The 24,276-nt window shown below is 44.5% G+C and overlaps 2 protein-coding genes across 16 annotated transcripts in view; both read left to right on the forward strand.

Annotated features, from left to right (window-relative positions):
- Positions 1–13,726, forward strand: part of CLIP1 (CAP-Gly domain containing linker protein 1) — a 73,041-nt gene extending 59,315 nt beyond the window's left edge. For 6 of the 11 annotated variants that reach the window (XM_063351560.1, XM_063351559.1, XM_063351562.1 and 3 more), the window contains 7 exons: positions 3,708–3,760; positions 6,216–6,236; positions 9,162–9,279; positions 9,533–9,692; positions 10,487–10,536; positions 11,902–12,026; positions 12,743–13,726. In XM_063351560.1, coding sequence (XP_063207630.1) covers positions 3,708–3,760; positions 6,216–6,236; positions 9,162–9,279; positions 9,533–9,692; positions 10,487–10,536; positions 11,902–12,026; positions 12,743–12,965 — 750 coding nt within the window. In that variant the 3' untranslated portion in view covers positions 12,966–13,726. The remainder of the gene's footprint in view (positions 1–3,707; positions 3,761–6,215; positions 6,237–9,161; positions 9,280–9,532; positions 9,693–10,486; positions 10,537–11,901; positions 12,027–12,742) is intronic. The other 5 variants (XM_063351561.1, XM_063351570.1, XM_063351566.1 and 2 more) reach the window with 1 other exon arrangement.
- Positions 13,727–14,428: 702 nt separating this feature from the next.
- VPS33A (VPS33A core subunit of CORVET and HOPS complexes) lies at positions 14,429–23,229 on the forward strand. Of its 5 annotated transcripts, XM_063351017.1 has the most exons (13): positions 14,430–14,581; positions 14,663–14,728; positions 14,813–14,940; positions 15,461–15,650; positions 16,479–16,595; positions 17,295–17,469; positions 18,181–18,374; positions 20,136–20,262; positions 20,448–20,515; positions 21,045–21,182; positions 21,612–21,749; positions 21,905–22,073; positions 22,785–23,229. In XM_063351017.1, the coding sequence occupies exons 1-13, from the start codon at positions 14,480–14,482 to the stop codon at positions 22,976–22,978; spliced, it is 1,806 nt and encodes a 601-aa protein (XP_063207087.1). In that variant the 5' UTR covers positions 14,430–14,479; the 3' UTR covers positions 22,979–23,229. The 5 variants fall into 5 exon arrangements, 2 of the variants coding, with proteins under 2 accessions (XP_063207088.1, XP_063207087.1); XR_010073142.1 differs by lacking the exon at positions 22,785–23,229 and having other exon boundaries at positions 14,429–14,581; positions 21,592–21,749; positions 21,905–22,042; XM_063351018.1 differs by lacking the exon at positions 16,479–16,595 and having other exon boundaries at positions 14,429–14,581.
- Positions 23,230–24,276: the final 1,047 nt, after the last annotated feature.

The raw sequence follows: 24,276 nt of genomic DNA on the forward strand, positions 1-24,276 counted from the left end.
CCAAACTGGAATATTCTCAGTTCACTTCCACCATGGCCTTTTCTGCCCGAGAGTAGATGGCTTCAACATCAAAGATCTGGAAGATCTGCTAGAGCTTGGAGAAACAGTCTGTTTGCCTTCTTCAGCCATTTGTGTTGCATTGTCCCCTTCTGCAGGGAGGGTGTAATCTGAATCTTGGAAACGTGGAATGCCATCTGTTGCATTTTCTAAACGTAGTATTTGCGCCATGGTGTCTTTAGGTCTAGTGAATTGCATGGCCTCCTAAAAGACTGGAAGAGGCATTTGGCATTCCAGGAGCTCTGTTGTGGCAAAAGGAACAAAGGCAAAATAGTGTCATTTAAAATGCAGGTTTCCTGCCGAGTGTCACATAACTAATGAGCCCAGCTCTTCTCAGTTCAGTGTCGTTTAGTGCTCGTTGGTGAGACGTGTGGTCCATCTGCCCAGAACTGTCGTATTTCCTGGTTGCTCCTAAAAAGCATTCCCTGTCTCCTCTGCAGCATGTAAAGTACCAACCATCCTTTTCAGCCTGATAGAAACCTGCTGTTACCCTGAGGAGTAGGACTTTTTTCATGTTCCCTTTAGATCTTACGCAGCCTAAACTCACAGTCCCCTTGTTTTACCTTTGACTCCGCTGGGTTCTCGTAATGAAATGACAAGAAAACCAGCCGGCCTCGAGGACTCTCGCGCAGACGGCTCTGTCTCGGGCTAGCACGGTCTCGGGGAGCCCCACCACCACTTCCACTGCGCTGTCACTGGGGTGAACGTACGCTCTGTTTGGGCAGCAGGTTGCAGCATGCTCTGGGCTTCCTTGGGCTTGCTTCAGACACTTCCTGTCTACGGGGAGTGGAAAAAAAGGTCACTATGAAGAATTGCTCAATTAGATTTTAGAGAACGAGTATCCGTGGTGGCAACGAGGAGGTTTAACGTAGAACAGGATTGCTCACGGAGCTGCATTTTATGCAGTGGATACCGAAAAACTGGGCGGTAGGCAGGAGCGCACGGAATGTAGCAGTGCTTCAGTCTGTGTGAGTTTCTGTGCATGTGCCTATTAAAATGCAGTAAGAAAGGTAGCAGGCGCATGTTTTAAGTATTTTGAGCAGTCGCCATGGTGACTATATAAATTCTAGCAAGTGTGTTAGTCAATTGGGTTAGTGAATCTGTGGTTGCATGTGACACACTTTGCAAAATTAATGAATACTCTTTCATGAATGATTTATCCTGACATCTAAAGGTTAAAGTGTCTTGGGCTAAAGATGCTGAGGGGTGCTTTTCTATATTGATCCATAAATAATTAGCTGTTTGTAATTAGTTAAAGATTCCCAGTCAGATAGATACTGAGCTCGGGGAACTTTTCTGGCTTTAAATTATTTGTTATGGTGTTTCGGTAGCCTCAGACCTGCCCAGGCATTTTAACTTCATTGGAAAAAGTGCAGAAACACCTACTAGCTCAGCTGGTCCATCTTTTATTAAAGGTATGTGAGAAGTCTGCTCTGAGGCTGCTGAGAGAGCGAGCAGACTGCTGGAGAAATGTTGATGAGAGAAGGGGTGGCCTTTCTCCCCTACTACAGAGCTGCTCAAGGCTTGATCCGTGACTTCAGAAGCTGCACAACTCCCCTCACATCTTCTCCTTTACTTTTCTCTCTGTTAAATCCACTTCTATCTTGGTCTGTACAAAAATCACTCATCTCCGCACAGCCAACCAGGAAACTAAAAGGGAGGAGAGATGCAGGGTTTATGCTCGCAGTCTTGGAGCGTTCCACAAATGTTGAAGGATTTTTGGAGTTAAACGGGCACCACAATCTTTTCCTAAAAGACCATGCAAAAGAGGGGTGTGTATGTTTGGGGGTGGGGGGGGAAAGAGTGTCGTGGAGCACTGTGGACGTGGCCTCTGGGGAGCAAAGGGTGAATAATGTCGGTATAAGGTTTTTCCAATTGCAAGTGTCAGTCAAGAGCATAAACACCAGAAAGTGAAGCTAGCCTAGGGCGAAACGAAGCGATTTGTTTGTGGAACGTGGCCAGTTTAATGCTGCACAGTGTGACCATAGAGAAATGCTAGTGCTGGGAGAGGAAAAGGAGCCCAAAAAACCAGCTGGAAAAGTGTGATGCTCAAGGGATTGCAGTGTGAGCCTGAGGGAGGAGAGGGGCCATATGAAATAGATGTCAGAGGGGGTTCTGGAGCGGCGGCTGAATAACATGCAGCTCGTTGGGATTTACAAGGGAAACATTTCTCAGAATTTTCGTATTCTTTTTTCCTTCTCTTTTTTTTTGTCATCAGTCTGTACAGATGTAAGGAGTTCATACAGGCTGCCTCTGTGTAGGAAGCAGACAAAAATTCTTGGAAACGGGGTATAATTCGTGCTGCTGCTGGAATTGCTGGGTTTGACTTGCCTGCAGGAAAAATGTGGCCGTACCCCCATAGCACTGTGGCTGCTCAGCAGTCGTACAGCGCTCACTTCCCTTGAAAGAGACATTTTGATTTGCTTTAAGACTTCTTAATATATGTCTCTCTACATCCTTCTAGTATCTATTTTTTATATCAACAAAGTTGTCTGATTAAGCCCGAGCAAAATGATACCGATTAATCTTAAACCTGGAAGGCTTAACAGTGCTGCAGTACGTGAAAGAAGGTAAGTTGTCAGAAAATACGGAGGAGACAATTTATCTAAGTGAGCTGCATTTAACCTAGTCTTGGAGGCCGGTGAACAAACTTGCTTCTCATTGCTTAATGCTTTCTGTGCCTGTCTGTGCCAAACCTGAATGTCTGCGAAGTGCTGAAAGTATTTAGTCAATAGGAGACTATTTCCTGTTGTTCCCGGGGCTGTGAGGTTTCCATTATAAATGTACGCCTTGTTAACCTTGTGGATGAACCCGGAGAGCTCGTGAAATCTAAACAGAGATTGTGTTCGAGTCAGTTCTGCAGGGCGATAATTGCTGACTTCGGCCATTGAGTCAGAAGAAAGGAGGAGATGGTGAAAAATAATTAATTGGCCTGGAAAATACTTAATTTTTTCACCTTATCAGATGTTCAGTTACCCTAGTGTTTCTATGGTAGGGCTTTACAGTTTTGGTTTTGTACAAATTGTGGTTACTTCTTTTGTTCTGCTTTTCCTAAACCAATGCCTGCCTGTCAGTTTGGACCACAAGAACCTGCAGTAACCATTTCCAGTTGAAGCCTTACTAGTTGTCAGGGCTTAAGGTGGCCCCACCGAGTTACAGGTTCAGGGTACAGTAACAAAACCAGACCAACAGCTTTAGGGATCAATAATTTATCTCTAAATAACGGTACAGTAACAAATACGGATCAGTAGTACAATTATCCAGGTCAGAACAACAGCAAATCCAGCAATTCACCGATACTGGGCTAATATCAACAGCCAGCTGCACAAAGGCTTACGGTTCTCTTTGGAGCGCACAGAGCCTGGAAAGATCATTTAAGGCAATACCAGCCTCACACCTCTCTGGTGTACAGGATGTGAAAATACTATATAAAGCCATAATAGCCCCTCACTAGCTGATATTCTTGGTCACTGAACAATTTGTGTTTGTGTGCGTGTGCTGTCCTAGTAGAAAATCAATTACTTTGAGGATTTTTAGGCTCTTTGCCCTCTCCCACATTTGTTTTATGATGATAATGGTGCTCTGATCTGTTATACTAAGGAAACAATCCTTAGTGTATTAACTGTAGTCTTTTTGTACTTGTCTTTTAGCTGGAAGAGGAGAGATCAGTACTCAATAACCAGTTGTTAGAGATGAAAAAGAGGTAAGTTGTTTTTTCTGATGTGTGTTTAACTGTACAATCCTACAGAAACCATAATACAAGAACAGTGCTATGAAAAAGCAGTTCTTTTCTGTTGTGTCGTAGTTAAGAGTCCTGAGGTCGTTACACAGATTGGCTTACCGATGATATCGTACCCATTTTCTTTATTAAAAGTGAGACGGAAACATAATTGTATTAATACAAGAACAGGTTAAGCAGTGGTATTTACCATTTCCTCTTTAGTTATGCACCTCTTGCATTGTAGTTCTCTTTATTTTCAGTAACCAGTTTAGTGTTCGTAGTCTGCTCTGGAATATTGGCTTGTCCATCAGTCTGATAAATCTGTGTGCATACAGATCTGACCCATCAAGTTCTTAAGGAATAATGGAAAAATACAGTGATGCTAAGGATGGTTATTTTAAAAAAAAAATAAAAATAAAAATAAAAAATAAAAGCAGCTGTTATTCAGCCTTGAATGGATTGTTCTCATAGTTTTGGGATATTGAGTTCATTGTGGCGGTAGTTATTGCAGTCCATTCAGCGCTGTTTTTAAATGCCAGGAGATTTGTCCAGGGTGACTGGGGCATCCATTTGTAAACTGTGCTGTTCGATAAATGGTCCCAAGTTACAAAATTTACTGTCTTTCCGCAATACATGTGTGGAAAGCTAATTGGCTGAGTGCCACAGTGTCTTTAGGAAAATGCGGGCTGTTCAAAAGCAGTTATATAAATCCTTAGAAAAAAGATGCAGCTCTCCAGGACACTGAGCGTGTTCCAGGAAAAACAAACCCCTGTTAAATTTCCTGAATTTGTAACGGTCACAGCAAAGAACAGTGAGTGGCACTTTGGTGTTCATGCGCATCCTTAGCTACTCAGTATCATACACCGATCCCTTTTTTATTCCCTAATAATCTGTTATCTGGGAGGTGGGTGATACTCTGTTATAGCTCATGCTCTTCTACAGGAGAGCAGGCACACGGGGTGTTACGCCAGCTGAAGCGTCCTCAGAGAATGGAAGAGTTTGCTCCGTTGTTACGCAGAGAGGGGCAAGAGAACAGCTGAACCTCAGCTTTAACCAGCCTCGTGAGCTGGGTCACGCAGCCTTTAGCTGCAGAGAATAGCACAGGTGGGGTCGGGGCTTTTTTAAGATGAGGTGAGGGAGAAGGTAAGGAGAGAGATCTTTAAAGGCCATTTGACATCCACAATAATTAGTATGTCTACACTGACTGAGGATCATCTCCAGCATACTTGATGTGGAGGAAGGGAGGGAAAAGGAGGATATTAGTGCTGCCGACAGCTTAGAATGCTGTTCACAGCCTGTTATTTAACATGTTTTAAAACATGTTTAAAAGTTACTTGAGGAAAGGAAGGAAAGAGAGGGGACCCAAGATCCATTCGGTACTTTCCAGCAGTTCTATTTCATAGCATACAAATTAAAAGACAAATTCTGTAGTAAGTTATAAAAAGCAAGGTGTGTGGCTCTGATTTTTCCTTCTCCTGTTTTTGCTCCGCGTGAGCTGCCTGAAATAACCTAGATATTTCTGAAATCATTAAAGTGAGTTTTAACATTACTTCACCTTCAGTCGGTTACACTGAGATGCCCAAGTTTGGCTTAATGGCATTTCTCAACAGTGTTGGATGAACTCCAATAGAAGGGGTAAAACAAGCAGCAAAACCAGTTGACCTCACTGATGCAGGCTGCAGGCCACTAGGGGTTAAAATACACATGACATTATTTGCAACAAAAAAAGTTAGGCTAAATGAAGAGCTAATTAAATAAAAAAGAGTGTCTCTAAATTCCCATATTCCACTGAAGCTGATGGTGAGATGAGCGGTGACTTCTTCCTTTTGTCTTAAGAAATTGAGATACTGAGAGAGAGACATCTTTTTGTTTCAATTAGGTCAAATCTCTAGCAGTAGTTTTCTCCCCTTCCTTCCACCCACAGGAGTTCTCTATTTTAGCAACCCCCTCTGTGAAATGGTCCGGCTAGGAGTGACAGGAGTTTGGTATTTGTGAATCCGAGGGGGTTCTGTGTTACTTCAGCTCATGAGGTTCATTGTGGGTTGCTAACTGTCTTACTGTCTTGGAGCTTGCGCTATTTATCGATACTCATTTCATTCCTCTCTCTTCCCTTTCCTACCCTTGCTTCCTTTGCTATATCTGTGTGTCTTTAATGGTAAGACTCAAGAAAGTCTATCCACGTTACAATAAATAATTATTATTTTTTTTTTAAGTAAAGTTGTTGTACATATTTTGGCTGCCTTTGTCCCTTGGTGTCTTGCTTTTGTTTTGTAAAATACTCAGCAATATATATATATGTATATATATTAAAAAAAGTCTATATTTTTTTACCAAAACAAAAAAGCCCCTTGATGCAAATTTAGTTCTTCCTTACAGTATTTCGCATTTCTACTCCATGTTTCTAACATGTGGTTCTTATTATCTTGCATTTTTAAAGCTTGCCCAGTAACAGTTTAAGGTATTTGCTTCATTCTTAGAATTTCTTATTTTTGTAGTAAGGGAAGAATCTGGGTGATATTTTTTTAATGTTAAAAGAAAACAAAAACCTCTCTCCCATGACTTCAACACGCTGCTCAAAATATGGTTTAACCTCATAAAGAAAGTGAAATTTTAAAATGGCATGTGAGATGACAAAGTCATTTTTATTCTTGGGGTTTTTTTAATCCCTGCTGGCAAGCGGTTATTTTGGACTCGAATTGGCAGGGAAAAAGTTTAAGTTCACTGAATCAATTGCTTTTTTTTTTTCTTTTCCTGATAAAAGAAATACTTTCCACAAGATAATTCTTGCAAGTTATCACTATGTAGTTATTTCAACATTCAACATATGCTCCTGACGTTGACTCTCTCTGGCATGAATCACGCCACAAACGATGCTGAAGCTGAGAGCATCAGTGGGGTAACTCTCAGCTGATGCTGGAAGTGAGCTGTGATCCACACTTAGGTGTAAGTAAGTAGTGACATGTACCTGCTGTATTTGTAGGTTTTCCAGTTCCAACGTTTTTGAGGGCCTCCGACTGGAGCTGTAAAGCATCTGGAGACTGCCCTGTGAAAGGAAAAAAACAATGCTACAGTACAGGGATCTTTTCTCCCCCTCTTGTTTTCTCTCCTCTTTTCTTCTCTCGTTTCTCTCCCCTTCTGTTACAGTATTCTAGACTCCTGTATTGAATTTGTAAATATATATTTATATGCTTACAAACTGTTTGCCTTTTTCAACCACCTAAATGCCTGTGGTGGTTGAAACCAAGCCAAATAAATGGCAAGTTAACCGTATTTGTACAAAAAGCGTATGTTTGGTCTTGATCTCTAAGCTGAAGATCTGACCAAAAAAATGGAAACATTTGCTAATTAACAAGCTCTTGAACCTGAGATGAATCACTGAGGTTTCCGTCTGCCCTTCGCAGCGGTGTATATAGCAAAGGGAAGCCCGGGTGAAGTCTCAGGTACAGGAGAGCTTGTGAGCAGCATCTTCTAGATGTTCTTTCCCGTTTCCCCAGCCTTAAGTAAACGCTGGATTCGCAGCTCGGTGGACTGCAGAGGGCAGCTGTGCTCTGTCGGCAGCGTCCCATGCAGTGGTGGCGCATCTCGTTCCCGCACCACCACCCTGCGCTTTTCATTCAGTTCAGCAAAGTATTTAACGCGATGGGTTAGGCCAGAGCGTGTACGTAATCCCGCTGAAGAACACGGATCGCTGCTGTGCCTTTAGTGCTTTGCTGAATCAGCATTGGCAGGGAGGTACATTAAATGCCACTGCCCTTTTGGTTTTTATTAACAGGAGTGTAACTTTTATTTGAAGGCAAGATTGTGCGGTCTGCAATTTATTGTGTTTCTGCTTATATTAATTCTCTCATTGTAAAAAAAAAAAAAAAAAAAAAACAAACCACCAAAATCAGTGTTTTAGTTCTTGTTTGGTAGCTGCATCAGCTTTTCTAAACCCCAGATTCTCCACTTGCTGCTTCCATTCCCGAGTAAAACCTTAACAATGACAGAATTGCATTAATTGTGCTCTCATTGTGGAGTTTCCTACTTATCTTGAGTCGGTGAGATTTATTGTATTTTGTGGTCTGGGTATCGTGGCTCTCACTAACTGTAGATACTGTGGATATGAAAACTTTTCCATTGGAACCTAATAGCTATCCCCTACCTACCGAGCATCGTCACACAAGGACGTGTTCTGCTCGTGATGACTTGAACAGTCCTAAGAGAGCGTAGCGTAGTTCAGTTACTTAAATGAAATCGTTATGTCATTTGGTGTCTTTGAAGTACCGGCTACTCCCCGCTTTGCGTAGCAGGCATGCATTCAGGTAGCCTAGTTTGTCGTCAGCGCTCTGGGCGAGCAAGAAGAGCAGCAGGTCCCTGCTGTGGCAGTGAGACCACGATCAATCGTCTAAACCGAGGTGTATGGAACTGCACGGAAAACGGGCTACAGCTGCAGAAGCTCGGAGAGTTGACGCCTAGTTGCTGGGCACTGCTTAGTGTTCCGAAAAGCAAGTTTCTCTTCCAGACAAGTAAACATAAATTTTTGGAGTAACAAAGTTTTTTTTTAAACAAACGAGAGCCTTTCCCCTTCTAAGAACTTTTACAGCAGTAGTCCTCATATCAGAGGACAGTTACTCATCCGCGTGTAACGTGTGACCTATCAGGAAGACTCATGAGCATCAGTTTGAGGGTGTCGTAGCTGTAACGCCTTAAGATCACTGTCAGGAGACAGGATTTGTAGGCAGAAGTCAGGTCTCTCATTAGATCAGCTGAAAAGGTTGGGAAAACTGGACATACGTACACAGAAGGGGTTTGTGCCTGCTCTGGAGGATTTCTTTTTAACCCTTCTTCCATGAAGTAAAACAAATCCCACATGGTTTTGTGCTGAAACAGTAGGTTTTAAAGGCCCAGAAACTCTCAAAAGTACGTGTTTCAGCAAATAATGAAGTCACTGAAATTAGTGAGGACCAGCTGATATTTCCAGCATCATCAATGCTTTGCATGACAACTTGTATAACGAGCTTTGCATGTGTGTTTTGTTGCTTGCTAATAATTTTCAAGAAGTAACAAAACTCTGAAGTTAGGTTTTGTGGAACATTGTGCAACATGTTTGTTTATCCTGTATCTCCCCAGTCTATTAACTTGCTTCTTTAAATTCAAATGGCTACGATGATATGCAGATTCTGGCATGTACTACCTAGGTAAACTTTTTGCTTTGTTTCCGCAGTTGTAACATCTGAAATGTTTATACATACGTAAAATCTTAGTCAAGTTCAGAATTTAAATTTGCTTTTTAAGAACCACTTCTTACAGTAGTCTTAATAGTTGATATTAATTTAAACTTCTTTAGGCGACTATAATAATCTATTCTTTAAATGATTCCTGGTTGTATTTGGTTTTGTTTTAGAGAATCAACATTAAAAAAAGAAATTGATGAAGAGAGAGCATCTTTACAAAAATCCATCAGTGCTACTAGTGCCTTGATCACACAAAAAGATGAGGAACTGGAAAAACTCAGAAATGAGGTAAATGAAGAACAGTGGGATGCTTCTTAATTTCGGATTAAGTTACGGCTAGAAGCATATGGCTTTGTAGGCTTGCTATTAAAGACTTGGCTAATTCTTATTCTTTATTAATTTAGCATAGTTAAACCTTAGAATTAAGTCTTTAGGTATCTGTACCTACTTAAGTGACTTCTGCCATGTATTTTTGGTGGCTATTTAACCCTTCTCTGACTTCATTCTGGAAGGTCTAAGCATTCTTAAATAATTCTTACAGATCACGGTGCTCCGTGGAGAAAACGCTTCTGCAAAAACCTTGCAGTCAGTGGTTAAGTCACTGGAGTCTGATAAATTGAAACTTGAGGAAAAGGTGAAGAACTTGGAGCAAAAACTCAAGGAAAACAACGAACAGCCTTTAACTGTAACTAGCTCCTCAGGTAAAAGAGACGGCCTCTTTACTGTCTCGGTGCCTTCAGCTTTAATCTCCTAGATTTCTGCAACTGTTAACCAGATAGTTAAAAGGAGTTTTAACTAACTGAACCTCCTGAGACATGACTTTCCTGTTGTAGGACGCACATAAGTCTTGAATGAAGGCACTCTGACCAGCGGCAAAATGGGCAAGCTGCCAACACGGGCAGTTTACACCGGGGTGGAGGGCAGTTCGACTTGAAGTGAAACATGTGCATAAGCCATAAAACTTTATCCTGTTCATGGCGTGGCTTCTGTGTAAGAGCCTCTCTTAGGCTGGTTTTGGTTTTCCTTGCTGTAGCTGCAGAGTGACGGAACAAACCCACCCACCTGAGCGCAGGGCTGGGAACCCCATGTTCTAGGCACTCGCGCTTACCTTACGCTGAGCTGCTTAAGCTTTGTACCACTGTAGTCTCATCACTGCAGCGGAGGGGCACTCCCTTGCAGATTTATTGAATTCAGATGTCACCTGTACGTACACTTTTTGTATTTTAGTAAGTTATGCCTAATATTGAATATGCTTCTATAATGCACCAGTCAAAAAATTCTCCCCAAAAGTCACCCTTACCACAGCTTAGAGTGATTAGAAAGCAGTAAGAATAAAACATTTTGGAGACAAGATGCTATTACATTATTTCAGTCTCTGTCTAAGCCATTGTATGTTTTTTTTATAATTTTTATTACTGGATACTTATACTTTTATAATTTTTATTACTGGATACTTATACTTTGTTTGGTTTTGCCTTTTTTTTTTTCTTTAAAGGTGACATTGCTGCTAATCTACTTCAAGATGAAATTGCAAAAGAGAAGCAGGTACGTGATCCGAAACATCAGCATGCTAGAACAGCAGCGTGTCTACAGGCAGAGTGAAATATTTTTCCAAAGACAGTTCCTAATCAGGTTTTGTACATCGGAATTCTAATGGGCAGATTTACCTTGTAACCACCTGCTTCTGAAGGGAAATACTAATGGCAGGAAATATTAAGAATCAAACAGTGAGCGATACTGGAGAAATAGTTCAGGTTATTGAAATACGAGGAAGCAGGCAGGAAAGCAGGGGTGGCAAGTTTTGACCTGCAGCCCAGCAGAGCGCAAACTGCTCCTTGGCATCCTTTCCAAAGGGTTTCTTGGATGTGAACAAGGAATAAGGTGTGGCCCACCTGAATCTGTGCTGCTTGCCATCTTGGAGAAATGGTCTACCTGATCTCGCATGCTACGTCTAAGCTTCTGCAGTTGGAAATGTTGATCTTTGCCTCTTATCTGCAGAACTTTACTCAGAATGAGGGTTGGCAGCAGTGGGGCAAGGAATTTGCTCAGTTGGCATGTGCTTGGTAGCAGGAAAAACGTGTGCCAAAGAGTACGATAATCATAATGAACGTGTGAAGCGCTGCTGTGCCACCGGCAGCCTGTGACAACAAATGCCTAGGAAATACAGAATAGAAGCACCTTCTGCTCATATAAAAGTCCTTGTCAGATCTCTAATATTAGTCAGTCATGTTGATTAAAAAATGGCCTTCCTAGTCTGTAGAGAGATTAGAAGTTTTGTAATTAACACACACTAATCACCAATCTTTTTCTGGTTTTCTGCCTCCTTGAATTCACCTGCTGATGGCAACCCTTCCTTCTGATCAGCACGAGGTTTGTTCCACTTCTCGGCTTCCTTTATTTTATTCACTGTGTTACTTTGCCAAGCAGTACTTGATGACATTCAGCAGTGCTGCTGCAGTCCTGGCCTGCTGATCTCTGCGGCTCAGACTAGCTTTGGAGATGTCGTACGGGTGCTCTGTGCTGTATCCCCTAGAGCTGCAGGTTCAGAGGAACAGAGACGCTGTCCTGATCAGAGCTACACAACTGCATTTGTGTTCAAAATGTAACAGTAGAAAAAGAACTCGATCTATTGGTGGTGGGATGAGACCCACCGATGTCTCAGATGTGTTGGCTGGACAGAACTGTCTAGCTCCTTGGACAGAAATCACCCGGAGGGTCCCAGAGGTCCCTGGGGATGTTCGTATCCCTTGTTCTTTCAGTGTCCTTGGGTGCTCTCTGTAATACAACGATCCAGTGGTAAGAGTTAATGCAGATCTGCACGTGTCAGTTGGAGGGTTATTCCTTTGTTGCTGGATTTCTCTGAAGTGCAGTCCTCGCCCTGCTGACTGTCCTTGTTCTTGACTGTCACAGATTGACTTCCTGAATTCCGTCATAGTAGATCTGCAAAGGAGAAACGAAGAATTGAACTTGAAAATACAAAGAATGTGTGAAGCGGCCCTCAATGGCAACGAAGAGGAGATAAATAACTATGACAGGTATAAATCCTAAAGGAAAACCTTGGCTTGTGTTTTGGGAACTGTTGGTAGCAGTCGATTCTGTCATCTGCACAACGCACCAGCCCGATTTCTGCTGTCAGGGAAGACAAACGTAGCTTTCCCTTGAATTTAGGGTGATTGAATCCAGCCTTCTTTTTAGGTCCATTACCACAGTGTATCTGGTGATGCAAAATGATCCTCTGTAGTTATCGATCACAAACACTGATGTATCACAACATATTTGTTGTTGGTCTTGGTTGAGTGTGGCCCTTTCCAAAGTAGAGTCTTTGTTCTCAAGAGGCCCCAGTAGCTGCATTGAGGCGGGGAGATCCAGTCCAGAGAAACAGAGCTAAAACCTACTTGATCTATTGTGACTTCAGATCTGTGCTATCAAGAGAAAAGAGAAACTAGTTTACATGTGGGGGGGTTTAAAATAATGTCTGTATTTGTGCAAATATTTACACCAACAGAACAATTAGTTTAGTAAACATTATAGTATAAGGGATTACGGGGGTACTGCAAGGTAGTTGAGATGGCAGAAGATTTCCGGAAAGAGTTTTGTAATTATTTGTTGTGTTGACCACTGTGGTGTTTCCTTAGTCTCAATAATTACGAGGCAGCTCATCGGGCAGGGCAGGGCAGGGCAGGGCAGCAGGCCTGTCTCCTTTATGAAGGAGAAGTACCCTGCCTGACTCGCGCTGGTGCTGATCTTGCAGTGAGGAAGAAAGCTTGTCAAAGAAGAAACCTCGTCTCTTCTGCGATATCTGCGGCTGCTTTGACCTTCACGACACTGAAGACTGTCCGACCCAGGCACAGATGCTGGAGGAGCCGCCCCACTCGGCGTACCACGGCAGCAGGAGAGAGGAGCGCCCCTATTGCGATACCTGCGAGATGTTCGGGCACTGGACGGCCGACTGCAATGACGATGAGACCTTCTAATGCGGCGTGCGGCCAGGAGGACAGACTGTCTGTGCGCCCTAATGGGACGATTTATGCCACCAGCATTTGTGTGTGCTGAATGTCAGGAAAAGGGACAGCATTTCTTGACCCCCTCGCTCCCATTCCCCTTGCCCACCCACTCCAGAATCAGTTAAATTGATAAATATTTTGCTCCTCCACTAATAAATACCCTATCTCCTTTAATAAACTTAAGTAAAATATAAATAAATGATTTAACAAAAGACTTTATGCTATTTCTTCCCAGGTTCTGGGTTTGTCCCCACTTTTAACAAGAAATGCCCCCATGTTGTTGCATCTATTGATGGGAAAACATGTATAGGAACGAAGCACTATAGTTATATTAAAGCTTATTTAAATACCTTAAAATTATGCTGTTAATTTTCATATTTGCACTAAACCATTTTAAGGCTGAATTTGTACATTTAGATTTTTAAGCTTTTTTTGACACTGGACTGGGTTGAGAAATGTTTCATCTTTATTTTCATTTACTCATTTGATTGTGATTTCGCTCAGTGGACCCGGGCTCTGGGCTGTGGTTTGACGACAGTGTGAAACATGAAATCACGAAGCAGGTAAGAAACGGAGCTGCTGTGGGGTTTTTTTAGAAACCCGTATGTTGTGCACACCTAAAACAGTTTGTGGGACATCCCTTTTTTTTTGCATTCTTTCAGCTTCTATATAGTGTGCGTGTGTGTGTATATATGCATATATATATTAAAGTTATATTTTGGAAAAAAAAAGTGCATTTTCTTTTGTATCTTTCTGTTTTGTTAGGAATGTAAGGGGCTGTGCGTGGGGACAAACATGCCCCGTGGCTGCACTGTAAATCAACAGAAAGGAAAATACCCCAGCATTGTGGGATGTTTTTCCTAGTTTCACAGGAACCCTCCTGCAGCAGGCTCTTGGTAATGGGCGAGGAATGCTGCTGGCATCAGCAAATGTGTGGAAGCCGAGGAATTTGGTGCAGAAGACAAGGGGCTTGAACCACAGAATAGGTTGGGTGGGAAGGGACCTTTAAAGGCCATCTAGTCCCACCTGCCTGTGCTGAGCAGGGACATCTTTGACGGCTCAGAGCCCTGTCCAGCCCGACCCTGAACGTTCCCAGGGATGGGGCATCCACCACCTCTCTGGGCAACCTGGGCCCGAGTCTCACACCCTCATTGTAAAAAAAATTTCTTCCTTTTATCTGGTGTAAATCTCCCCTCTTTTAGTTTAAAGCCGTTCCCCCTCGTCCTATCGCAGCAGGCCCTGCTAAAAGGTTTGTTCCCGTCTTTCTCGTACGCCCCCTTTAGTGGAAGGCCACAAGGCCCCCCCGCAGCCGAAGGCCCCAGCTCAGCCTCTCACCCTTTTCGGTGCCGCCAGGGGGCGCTGTGCCTCCGGGCTGCCCCGCGCCGCCGCCTCTCTCCGTGCGCGCTGGCGTCACACGTCACGTGGCGGGCGGCATGTGACCGCCGGTGTCACGTGAGCGGGGCGGGGGCGGTGGCGGGAGGGCGATGGCGGCGCACCTGAGCTCGGGGCGCGTGAACCTGACGGCGCTGCGCGAGGCGGGGCGCCGCGAGCTCCGCGAGTTCCTGGACAAGTGCGCGGGGTCCAAGGTGAGAGCGGGGCCGCGGGGGCCGGGCCCAGGCCCTCCCACCGACCGGTAGACTCACCCACGCCTCTCTCCCTTCCCGCAGGCCATCGTGTGGGACGAGTACCTGACCGGGCCCTTCGGGCTGATCGCCCAGTACTCGCTCCTGAAGGTAAAGGCGGCGGCGGGGCCGGGGGGTGGCGGTTGGTCCCTCGGCTGGGGGGCCCTGTCAGCTAACGGCCTTGTCTCCGCGCAGGAACATGAGGTGGAGAAGATGTTCACGCTCAAGCCGGGCCGCCTGCCGCCAGCGGACGTCAAAAACATCATCTTCTTCGTCAGGCCCAAGCTGGAGCTGATGGACATCATCACCGACAACGTGCTCCGGTGCGGCGGGGGGTCGGCCCCTGGGTCGCCTGTCGGGGTCTGTCCCATGCGGGGACAGGTTTGGCCTGAAACCGTCCTGTGGTTTGTCATGTGTGGGCTCAAAACAGGGAACTACGTGCAGGGCAGACAGCAAAGCTGCTGGGGCTCGAGTCGGAGTGTGAGGCACCCTGGGAAGGGAGGGGGGTCATTTCAGCTGGTGATGCAGAGGGGTGCATTCCTCATTAAGATGTGCATACTTTCTAATTAGCTGGAATGAGTTATGCTTTGATTGACCCTCCTGAGAAGCACAGCGAAACTAAGCCGCCTTGCCCTGGTTTCAGACCTGTGGCTGTGGGTGCCTGTGGCTGGGTGAAAAAACATTCTGAAATGCAAAGCTAGGGATGGAAGTTGGCAATAATAATAATAACCAAGTGCAGTGTTCCTATTTCCTCTGAATTCAGTGTCCCCAGCCCACGGTCTGCAGCGGTTGCCTGCGCAGCTGAGTTACCGTTTGCTGTGCTCCTGCCTGTGACTCTTCCAGGGAGGACAGAGGCCGCTCTCCCCAGAGGGACTTCCACATCCTCTTCGTGCCGCGCCGCAGCCTGCTCTGCGAGCAGTGGCTGAAGGAGCAGGGCGTGCTGGGGTCCTTCATCCACCGGGAGCAGTACAGCCTGGACTTGATACCGTTCGACGGAGACCTGCTCTCTATGGAGTCCGAGAGTGCATTCAAGGTACGCGCTCATCTTGTCTTTGAGGGGGAATGCTGTGCGTTTTTGTGTTGGCTCCCGGCGTTTGGTACGGAGGCTCTCGGAGGGTTTGGCGGTGACCCGCACAGCAGGGAAGGGCCTTGCAGAAGAAATGTGACTTGATCCTGAGCGCTGAGCTGAGTCTGAACTTCTCTGTGTGCTTTCTGAAGGAACAGTCGCTACACCGAGCCGCACCCCATTTCATTCAGCTTTCACTGCTGGTGTTATTTTCACAAATCGAGCATTCATGAGGTTTAAAATACTTAGTCGTTATAAACAGCCAGCACAGTTTGTGTCAATGCACAGCCGAAGAGCCATGTACAATGGGTAACACTGCGCACTAAGCTGCACCAGGAATTAACAGCTGCCACATACCAGCTGTGTCCCCTGTTTTCTCAGAACGCTGTGTCTGGGGACAGAAAGGTTTGACAGTTTCTTTGGCCATCTCTGCCTTATTAAGCATAGCCCAGGTGACATGCCAGGGCTTGCAGCTGCTTGTCAGCAGCTATGCTGAAGTGTTGTGCTCTCACATTGGCCTAATTACGTGGGGCAGGCTCTTGGCAGTCGCTTTCTGGCTCTCTTACTCCTCTCTATCAAACTGGGATTAGCATGTGGGATTCAGAAATACTACGCTGTCTGGTCTGATCAAATGATTTGATGTACTGATAGCACAGATAAGGTCCATATTTGCCAACAGCCGTAGTTTTTCCCCAGCCTATGTCTGCTCTGAACTGTTCACATGGACCACGTTCTGCTGTGGAAGCAGCTGTGTTGGATCGACACCTTCCATCGGGAATCCTTCTTCTTGTTTAGGAATGTTACCTGGAGAGTGACCAGACAAGTCTGTACCATGCGGCAAAGGGGCTGATGACGCTGCAGGCTCTCTACGGAACCATCCCGCAGATTTTTGGGAAGGGCGAGTGTGCCCGGGTGAGGCAAATGTTGCTGCTTAAAAACTGCATGTTGTTCTTTGGAACTGCTTTAAGGAGTGTTTGGTTAAATGCACCTGTGGGTCTTCTGAATCCAGCCACGGACCCTTCTTGTCATATTGGAATTTCGGGATTATGGCCATCAGGTCTTTGTCATCTTTGGCCAAAAGAACTATCTTTGCTGTTACATAAGTCTTCCTGTCAGGAGGATTTACCTGATTTCAGATGCTTTTTGCTCATAGGTACGCTGCCTTTCTGGTTTAACAGTTCTCACTTCTGTTGGAGTTTTAATAGTGAGCCACTCTGTTGTTATCAGAAGGGCTGAAGAACGCAGGAAATGTGTAACCTACTGCTCATGCCTTAGCTTTTTCATGTCTCCCTATAACTTACCCTTTTTTCTTCTCTCTGATCAACCTACAGTTTAATTGGTACCTTTTGTAATGAGGGAGTGGCTTGAGATGAACCCAGCGCTTAAGTCCCAGTCACTGTCCTGCAAAGCTGCAGAGAGCAGCAGAGAAGTACCTTTTTTTTTTGATCTTGTCCTGCCCCCATCTGTCAGCCGGTCTGTACCTCTTGCCATTCTCCTCCTTTACACAGGGCTGCGCCCCATACGTGCATAAGCATGTGCTCCTAGGGCCTAGAAGTCAAATCCATCTGTTGTGGCCTGCACCATAACCAGACCAACATGATTTATTTTCAGCACGTGGCTAATATGATGATCAGGATGAAGCGCGAGTTCCCTGGAAGCCAGAACTCGATATTTCCCGTCTTTGATACCCTCTTGTTGCTGGACCGCAATGTTGACCTGCTGACGCCATTAGCTACGCAGCTGACCTATGAAGGGCTGATAGATGAAATCTACGGAATTCAGAACAGTGAGTACCGCCGGGTAAGGGGGGAGTCTCCGGCATGCTGGAGCAGGTTGCAGTGTGTCAGGTGGGTTTCTGCTTCGCTAAATGACCGTGACGTGGGAGCAGCTCACTGAACTTAGTGTGGGGACGGTTTAGTCCCTAGCTGGAGCCCATCAGATCAGCTCTGGCTCTCTTCTTGCCTAGGAAGGGGAGCTGAGTTCAGTGCATGGTTATTGAACAGGTGTATTTTGGATGTTGGCTGGGTGCAGCCAGAGTGACACGGAACATGTAGTGTGGGCGGAGAAATGTTAGTGTACACCTTCACCCTCCAGCCTGGCTGGCTCATGTGCCACACTGAGGGGACAGGAACAGTTTGTGAAAGGCTATTCAGGGCCCTCTCCTGCTCTTCAGAAGGTAGCGTGAAGAACTCCAGAGGGGCGTTTATGGGTTTTAATCCCTCCTGCTGTACTGAAGACTGGAAGGTTGCCTCCAATGCTCGCTGGAAGCAGGGTAGCTAGCACTTGGGTTTTGATCATGTGTGTATGTCTCTGGGTCCCTGGGTGAGTACAGGGAGACTCTCCTTAATTAACACATATGCACTGAGCCTTCCGGGCATTTATATTAGCTTTGCTGCTCGGAACTGCTCCCAGCTCAGGGGACACATTTCTGCAGCCTGCTTATTTTATGGTGGTGAAGTTCCAGTCCTTGTAACGGCTATTTCTCTGCATTTGGTAGCTTATGTGAAACTCCCTCCTGAGAAGTTTGCCCCAAAGAAGCAGGGCGAGGGTGGGAAAGATCTCCCCACAGAACCCAAGAAGCTCCAGCTGAATTCTGCTGAAGAGCTGTACGCTGAAATCCGAGACAAGAACTTCAATGCTGTGGGGTCAGTGCTGAGCAAGAAAGCTAAGATCATCTCAGCAGCCTTTGAGGTGAGGCCTCTATCCGACCATGCATCCCTCGGGCATTCTTGTCATCACGTAAGTCACAGTCTACGTTCAGCAGGGCTGTGACTGGCAGCTCGAGCTGTTGCCATGGAGTAATCCCCCATCCAGAGGAAAAACAGGCAGTCTTCAGAAGCCCCTCCAGTCTGTTCCCCTGCCATGGGATGAGATTAGCGTCACTTTGACTGTTCTGAGTAGGTGTTGGTCAAATCTCCTCTTAAGAATCCTGTAGTAATGCAGATCTCTTCTCCCCACACCTCTCTTCTGGGGCTTTTCCAATCCTCACTGTTAAAAGCTTGTCTTGGGCCAGCCTAAACTACATTTCTGCTGTGCAAGCCTGTACTTCCCTTACGAGGAATTGCGTTCTTCAGTTTGCAGAACGGTCAGATGCTGCTTCCCTGTGCAAGAGGCCAAAGGTTAATTTTAGCGTACTGATCAATCCCATTTTGTTGCTGTTTTTAGCTGTTAACTGAAAGGTCCTTTTCCCTTTGTATTCACTGAGGATGCAGAAAAAAGGCTTTAAGAAATAAAACTCCAGAATGTACATTGATATATGGCTGGCATAAAAAACAGTAGGAATGTGAAAAAGACAGTTGTCTTACAGGAGGCTTGACCTGTAAATTCATGCTCCTATGTCACCTTAGACAAAGCTGGAGAGTGCTATGGGGTGTGTTTGTGGTTTTGTTTGAAAACATCCTGTTGATGATTCATAAAGAAACCGAGACCCCATATCTCTGCTTTGAGACTTCATGGTGATTCTCAATAGAACTTGTTACATTTTGATTGTATTTCCTTGGGGTTTTCTCTGCCTCTTCACTTCTGCCACATTTAAGACGAGGTTACCGTGCCTTAACTGAAATACCACATGCTCAGCCTCATCGCCTCGTAGATGTGTATTACTGCAATATTGGTGCTGAAGGTGCTAAAGATGGATTATTCATACTGGTTGTTAAAAAAAAAAAAAGAAGAAATTTAAGAAATTGTCGGAGGTAATAGGTGATAATGAAATAGCAGCATACTGGCAGCAGAGGACTTCTAAAATTGCAGGCTTCATCATTATCACTCTCCTGCCTGCACTTGCCCGTTTAAATCCTTCACATATGAGTCAAATTATTATTATTTTTATTCCAAGTTGCAACAAGAGGCAAGTAGCCCAAATGAAATACAGACCTCCGGACTGCTCTGAGAGCCGAAGTCTGCATTGTGCTTCATCAGGTCCTTGCTCAAAACCTGGGACGTTGTTACAGCCAGGTACAGTGAATGGCAGGCTTCTGCTTGCGAGGGATGCAGACTCTGCCAATCCAGTTCCTCAGCACCTTTCATTGCTGTTTTGCTGTGAAATGTCCCCCATCGCTGACTGCATTTGCCTACAGTTCTGGCAGCTAGCAAAGTAATTCATCTTTGCATGAAAAAAGTACTTTTGCTGGTAGGGAGACTGAGGAGCAAGTAGTGATGGCTGAAGTCAGACAAAGGTGGAGAAAAGTGATTGGCAACCCTGGTATAATGGAAAAAAACAGTCTAATGACCCTGTTGTATTATGTCCTGCCTCTTATAATGATCAAAGTGCTGTTACTGGTAATGCTGTGACTTTAGTATAAGCATTTAAAGTCTTTTGGCTAAACGGTTGCATATCTCTAACAGTATCTGCTGTTGCAGTGAGTACAGTAAAAACTTTTTCATGATAAAATGGTCTAGTTGTTGGTGTTATTAAGCTGAACAACACTTAACCTAAGCAATGGATTTCTTTAGGAGAGACACCATGCGAAAACCGTTGGAGAGATTAAGCAGTTTGTCTCACAGTTGCCACACATGCAGGCAGCAAGAAGTTCTCTAGCAAACCACACCTCCATTGCAGAACTCATCAAAGACATCACCAGTGAGTATTCATTGAATAGTCTCTCCAACTGATTGAAATATAGCAAGATGCAGGACAACTTGATGGACATCATTCAGCTTGGCAAAAATTGGCTTTGCTCCATCCAGTGCATCTCTGCTGAAATGCTAAATGTAGAAAATAAGCTGACAGTCGCTATTGTATTGATTTTCATTCTTTTCCCAAAGCATCGGAAGACTTCTTTGATAATTTAACAGTGGAACAAGAGTTCATGTCTGGAATAGACACAGACAAGGTAAGTAGATAATGACAATTAGTGACTCTTAAGTCTTCAAAAAAACCCCAATGTATTTATCTGGGCTTTTTTCCATTTGAGTTTTTTGAGAGAGGAAAAATCTGATTTAGATGATGTCTGTCTCCTTCCAGTAGAAGGATTTTGAGTTCTCACATGTGTCTCCTTGCACGTTTGCAGTTTTTTTCCAAGTGAAATGCATTGCTGAATGTACCTGGAACCGGTGCTGTACTGTGTGCTTTGCCGGGCTCCAGTTACCTGTCATTGCCTGTAATGCAGATGTATACAGCTGTGGTGCTTTCACTTGTACAGGGGCACTACGTGCTGTGAGGGATCAGTGAAAGATTGAAGACAGTTAATCAGAATTTTTTCAGTGCATCAGACAAAGTCTAGCTATTGACTGTGGAATAGACAGGCTTTAGAAAGACACTAGGTGGAACAAGTGCTGGATCACTGTTTTACAGAGGGTCTTGAGCAGGTGTTTCTAGGTCCTCTAAGCACTTTAACTGGTTATGTATTTTTTTTTTAATAGGTTAACAATTATATTGAAGACTGCATAGCTCAAAAACACCCATTAATCAAGATCTTGCGTCTCGTTTGCTTGCAATCTGTGTGCAATAGTGGACTGAAGCAGAAGGTTCTGGACCATTACAAAAGAGAGATTCTCCAGGTTGGTCTGTAACTTTTGGATCAATAAATTTCTGAGACAATCCACATCAAAGATCAATAAATTTCTGAGACAATCCACATCAAAGCCTCAGCTCTACAACACTCTCATTCTAGACAGACACATCTTATACATGGGTAGTGTTGACTTCCTGGGTGTACAGATGGAGCACGGAGGCTTCTGTTTGAGCTGGTAGCAATGACTCAGGACATGCTTATATGTGTTTTACAACATATAGATACAGAGAGGTTCATATTATTGTACTTTTTACTATTAAGATTTAAACATACTCTAAATGAGATACACTTTAGAGAGATCTTAACGAAAAAACTTTTTTAAACTAACATCTTTGCCTTTTTTTCTTTTTTTTTTGAACACTTTTTGGTCGTGGATCATTGACATGGTATTAAAGGTGAATTCTTTATATTGCAGACTTATGGCTATGAACATATATTGACCTTAAACAACTTAGAAAAGGCTGGACTCCTGAAACCTCAAACAAGTGGTAGGAATAACTACCCAACGATCAGGAAAACCCTGCGCTTATGGATGGATGATGTTAATGAACAGGTAAACAGGCACCTCAGCAGCAAACATTATATCTAACAATATAGAATTATATGCAGCAGGAAAACCTTCAAATTTTTTTCATTTTATTTCCATTATGTTGTTTTGTAACATGAAGTAGCACTCACCTGCTGCTCACACTCTGCTCTCTCCTGCAGAACCCCAACGATATCTCCTATGTGTACAGTGGCTACGCTCCACTGAGCGTACGCCTGGCACAGCTACTGGCTCGGCCAGGGTGGCGAAGCATAGAGGAGGTTTTAAAGATGCTTCCAGGTCCCCATTTTGAGGAGAGGCAGCAGTTACCTACTGGCCTTCAGAAAAAGCGTAAGTTTTGTGTTGTTTTCCCGTTTTTTTAAAGGGAGATGCATCTCTGTTAAGCCGGAATAAGGCAAACTGAAATCAGGGCTGGCAGGGTCCAGGCATCTATCTCATCTCCCTCCCCCACTGCAGTATTAGATACACCTAACCCATTTTTGACAGATAGCTTTCTGGCCTCTTTAAAATGTCCAGTCACATTCAGCCTGCTATTAATGCACAGCACCCCGTGCACTGTACCTTTGTTTAACTTCTCATCAGAGTACTAAAATAAACCCTAACCTTACACTGTGATTTTAATAAGTAACATTACTTCCCTGGAAGCGTTCAAGACCAGGGTGGATGGGGCTTTGAGCAACCTGGTCCACTGGAAGGTGTCCCTGCATATGGCAGGGAGCTTAGAACAAGATGATCTTTAAGGTCCTTTCCAACCCAAACCATTCTGTGATTCTGTAATTACTTTACCCAGAAGGTCAGAATCACTCTCCTAGTATTAAGCCTGGGCAGACAGAAGCACGTCCTGTAAAGACTCCAGAGCTGGGAGTAGTGTCTGCTTTTCTGGGCCCCAGTCCGGTATTCTGCCCGATAGGTTTCTCCTCTAATTCAGCTGCTATCTTTATTTTAGTTTTAGGTCATTTTGAGTTTGACTGACAGTTGATGGATAGGAGACGTAAAAAAAAAAACAACTAAGACAACCTGTAAATTTCTCTGAATACACAGGTCAACACGGTGAGAACCGAGTCACTCTGGTGTTCTTCCTGGGAGGTGTGACATACGCAGAAATTGCTGCACTGAGATTTCTGTCCCAAATGGAAGATGGAGGCACAGAGTACGTCATTGCCACTACAAAACTGATCAATGGAACAAGCTGGATCAAATCCTTGATGGACAAACTGGAGCCTGCCCCTTTCTAGGGTCTCTGGCCAGAGACAGTAAAAGTGAGAGGCCCTTTATGACACAGGCACATCAGCTTCTGGTCTTCTGGCATGACTGCTTGAACGTCGGAGAAACGACAACAGTGAAAGAAGCTCTCCTGAGACCAGCTCATGATGCAGTTATCCTCATCCCCCTCTGCACTGCTGTTCCTATTGTTTGTGGAACTTCCTATTAGACAAGTACTGCTAAAAGGCACTAACGATGAAATAAACAATGGGAGAAAGAGAGATCCTGGCTTGTGGTCTGAGTTGGCAAACAAGCACAGGGGGAGCAGAGATTACCCCGGTCCTTCTACTTGGCAAATTGCTTCTTTTTTTTTTTTTTCTCAATTAATTTTTGGTGGGCGATGCGATTGCTTCTTTTTACCTTCCTAAGGTGCTGAGGAGGCAGGATGTTTCCCAGTCCGTTTTTCTTTCTCTGGTGCCTGATATATTCCATCAATGCACTGGATCTGTTTGTTAGAGATCTGTATTCAGATGCACCTCTGCGGTACCCAGGGTTCAGTTTCCTCTTCATCTTTCTGATGAAGGCCAAGGAATTTCTGCTTCCCCAGCTTTAGCACATTCACATCAACAGGCAGCAGCAAGGCCAGGCCCCAGTAGCTAAATTTTCTCACATTCTTGGAAGCTGATTGTACAATGGGAAGAGAACTGCTATAAAGGGGAAGTAGTAACTTTTTTTACTGCATAGGTTTAGAAACTTCATTGCTCTCGGGCATCAAGAATAATGCACCTGCAGGACCTGCTTAGCCTGTGCTGTACTGTAATAAGCTGTTACAGTTAGTTGCCTGTAGGCCATACTTGAGTCCATTGTCCTGCATGCTTTGGCCAAGGCGTTCATTGGGTTTTCTACAGAAACAGCTAAACTTTGAACTATCCACATGCATGTGATCAGCACTGACTATGAATACAACCAACTGCACCCAAATTACAAGGGAGGTGCTGGAGCCTTTTACTTCAATAGCCCTGTGAAGGGATCAGTGTCAGGTGGCTTGTTTGTACACCCATTGGACTCTGGAAAGCTACTCCAGAGTACGAATGACATCAGTGTCTCAGGACGTTATGTCTAAAGACACACAGACACTCCCCACAAGGGAATCTGTCCCAAAAATAGCTATGGCAGTGACCCAGTAAACAGTGCGTTTAAAAACAGACTCTTTTTTTCACCCCCCCGTTCAGGTTATAAATTGTGGTACTTGCTGCCACAAGCTGTTGTAGAGCTCAAAATTATGAAATGGAATTTTCCATGGTCTTGGTGGCTGGGCCCTTAGTGTTGC

Source organism: Chroicocephalus ridibundus, chromosome 13, assembly GCF_963924245.1.
Source record: "Chroicocephalus ridibundus chromosome 13, bChrRid1.1, whole genome shotgun sequence".
In the NCBI taxonomy this organism is placed as follows: domain Eukaryota; kingdom Metazoa; phylum Chordata; class Aves; order Charadriiformes; family Laridae; genus Chroicocephalus; species Chroicocephalus ridibundus.

Excerpts from the sequence above, each read along its gene's own strand:
- VPS33A (XM_063351017.1), top strand. The coding sequence starts at position 14,480 with ATGGCGGCGCACCTGAGCTCGGGGCGCGTGAACCTGACGGCGCTGCGC. Across the intron at positions 15,651-16,478 it reads AGTCCGAGAGTGCATTCAAG|GAATGTTACCTGGAGAGTGA; the intron begins GTACGCGCTCAT and ends CTTCTTGTTTAG. Across the intron at positions 21,183-21,611 it reads ACAAAAGAGAGATTCTCCAG|ACTTATGGCTATGAACATAT; the intron begins GTTGGTCTGTAA and ends TTTATATTGCAG.